General features: G+C 36.9%; 1 protein-coding gene across 1 annotated transcript; it reads left to right on the forward strand.

Annotated features, from left to right (window-relative positions):
- Nucleotides 1-303: 303 nt before the first annotated feature.
- LOC109591111 (uncharacterized) lies at nucleotides 304-1,806 on the forward strand (the record flags this gene model as incomplete). The annotated part of the gene is made up of 5 exons (XM_020006908.1): nucleotides 304-391; nucleotides 444-580; nucleotides 884-1,088; nucleotides 1,139-1,345; nucleotides 1,570-1,806. Coding segments are annotated over exons 1-5 (823 nt in total), but the record flags the coding sequence as incomplete, so codon positions are not given.
- Between the last annotated feature and the right edge of the window lie 304 nt (nucleotides 1,807-2,110).

A 2,110-nucleotide genomic window follows, 5' to 3' on the forward strand; every position in this document is an offset into this window, starting at 1 on the left:
TACTTCTTCTTGTTGTAGGTAAGATTTGACACTATCAGCGACCCCAACAACAGCATTTGAGGTGTCCCTCTGAACGGTGCTCATAAATTCTGACAAGTCTCTTTTTGTTGCATTCAAAGCAGAGAGTGACTAGACGTTATAAAGAGAGTAAAGATATAGAATAAGATCCTACTAACCTTTTCTTTAGCTGAAGTGACCCAAGAGGACCACCAAGTATCAGATCTAGCGAAAATAAGAAAGTAAAATTAATTTAGAGGATGAACTCACTCCGCCATCTTGATAAAGGGCGTGGTTAGCATAATTAACACCACACCTACCACAACAACAAAGCCAGCGTGCTGCAGAAGGTCAAAAATGAAAATTGATTGCTATGTGCTCAGAAAATTACCAAGTATTTATCTATTCTATCATGCATTCGATGCATTCATGTATCCTTTCAACAGTCAAGCAGATAAGTCGCTTCAGACTTAACTGGGTCATCATATGGTCAATGACATATCTCACTGGTACAACAAATTACATCACCATCCCCCTACTACACCAGTTCATTACCAGCTCATCAAACACTACTGATTCACAAGTAACTCATTTACTATCACTGCATAAACTTTTGGCTCCCTTGGGTATTTAGATTATCAAATTAATTATAACGATTATGATACTCCTTCAAGCCTGAAGCTTTTTTGAGCTTTTATCCACTTTATTGTTAGTATATTGATATAATAATGGTCTTTATAAGAGGGTATTTAGATGCTATGGTTAGCTAATATAAACTATTATGCATGTTAATGGCTTCATATTACAAATTGGGTTTAGGTTCAAGACAACATTTGAACTGTTACAGTGACAGTTGCAAGTTTGCACTCTCGAATTATCATAATAGGTTGTACCTGGTCTTGGTTTGAGTGAAACGTGGTATTCCTGGGTCATCAGTGCTCAGAGTATTGGTATATTTGTGGGTGCTCTACTCTTTAGTGTATTTGCTCGCTCATTCTATTACAAATACATCATTATTGGGTCCCTTTTCATTCTCATGCTCTCTGGAATCTTTTTCAGTTTTGCTGTTAATGGCTGGATGGTGATAACAGGTAATCAAAATGTGGTCGTGTAACTTTTTCATATTATCATTTTATGCAAGGTCGATTTTTAGCTGGCTTCTACATAGGCATTGGACAGCCCTTAACTAGAACTTATACTGGTGAATCCAGTGATAAAGTTATCCAAATGAGAAAGGAGGCATCTCTCAGACCAACTGAGCAGAATAGTAAAGAAAAATCTTCACTCAAATATACGAATTACTTCATTCAGTTTGCAACGACTGTTACAGGATTAGCTGTTGCTCCAGGTCAGTATAATCTATTAACTTAGGCCATGTTTACACAGCAGTGAAAAACGATGCAATCAGTATAGTTTTGTGCCTGTTTTATGCTTCTGTTTACACAGAAATGAATGAAACCGTGATAGAATATGGAAACAAAAAGGTGTTCAAAGTGGATACTTTAATTAAACGATGCGTTTTCCATTGCTGTGTAAACGTAGCCTTAATCATAATGACTTTGTTTTTATTAGGCCTAGGAGCTCTTGCCTCTCAGATACCTTCTCTAGATCCATTCCGTTGGCCTGGCTACTACCTCATAATACATGGTGGACTACTTAATATATTTGTGATGCTGTTTTTCTGTGAGAAATGGGACGACGTGAACAGAAAGAAAAAGAAAGAGAATGATAGTAAGAGAAAGTGGTTTAAGTTTCAGAAGCCAGATCAACCAATACAGGTAAGTACAAGTACCTATTATTGTGTATATTGTAGATACTCTAAAGGCCTTTTCACACTGGCCAAAGTAATGCGCATTGATGGGCATTAATCGTGTTCACACTAGAGTGGTTTCAAATTGATGTGCATCACTCTCACTTCACCTCCAGAGGTGGATTGATGTGAAGTGATGTGCTTTGATCAATGTAAATCAATGGTAAAACCTCCATTCAATAGCATAACGCTACTCAAGAAGCCCTTGAAAAGATCACCCTATCTACTGTTATCTTGTTACAGATCTTGCCTATCTTGTATACTTATTTACACAAGTATATACATAATAACTATTATTAGCGG

This window comes from Amphimedon queenslandica, unplaced genomic scaffold, assembly GCF_000090795.2.
Source record: "Amphimedon queenslandica unplaced genomic scaffold, v1.1 AMPQUscaffold_8938_Cont19122, whole genome shotgun sequence".
NCBI lineage: Eukaryota > Metazoa > Porifera > Demospongiae > Haplosclerida > Niphatidae > Amphimedon > Amphimedon queenslandica.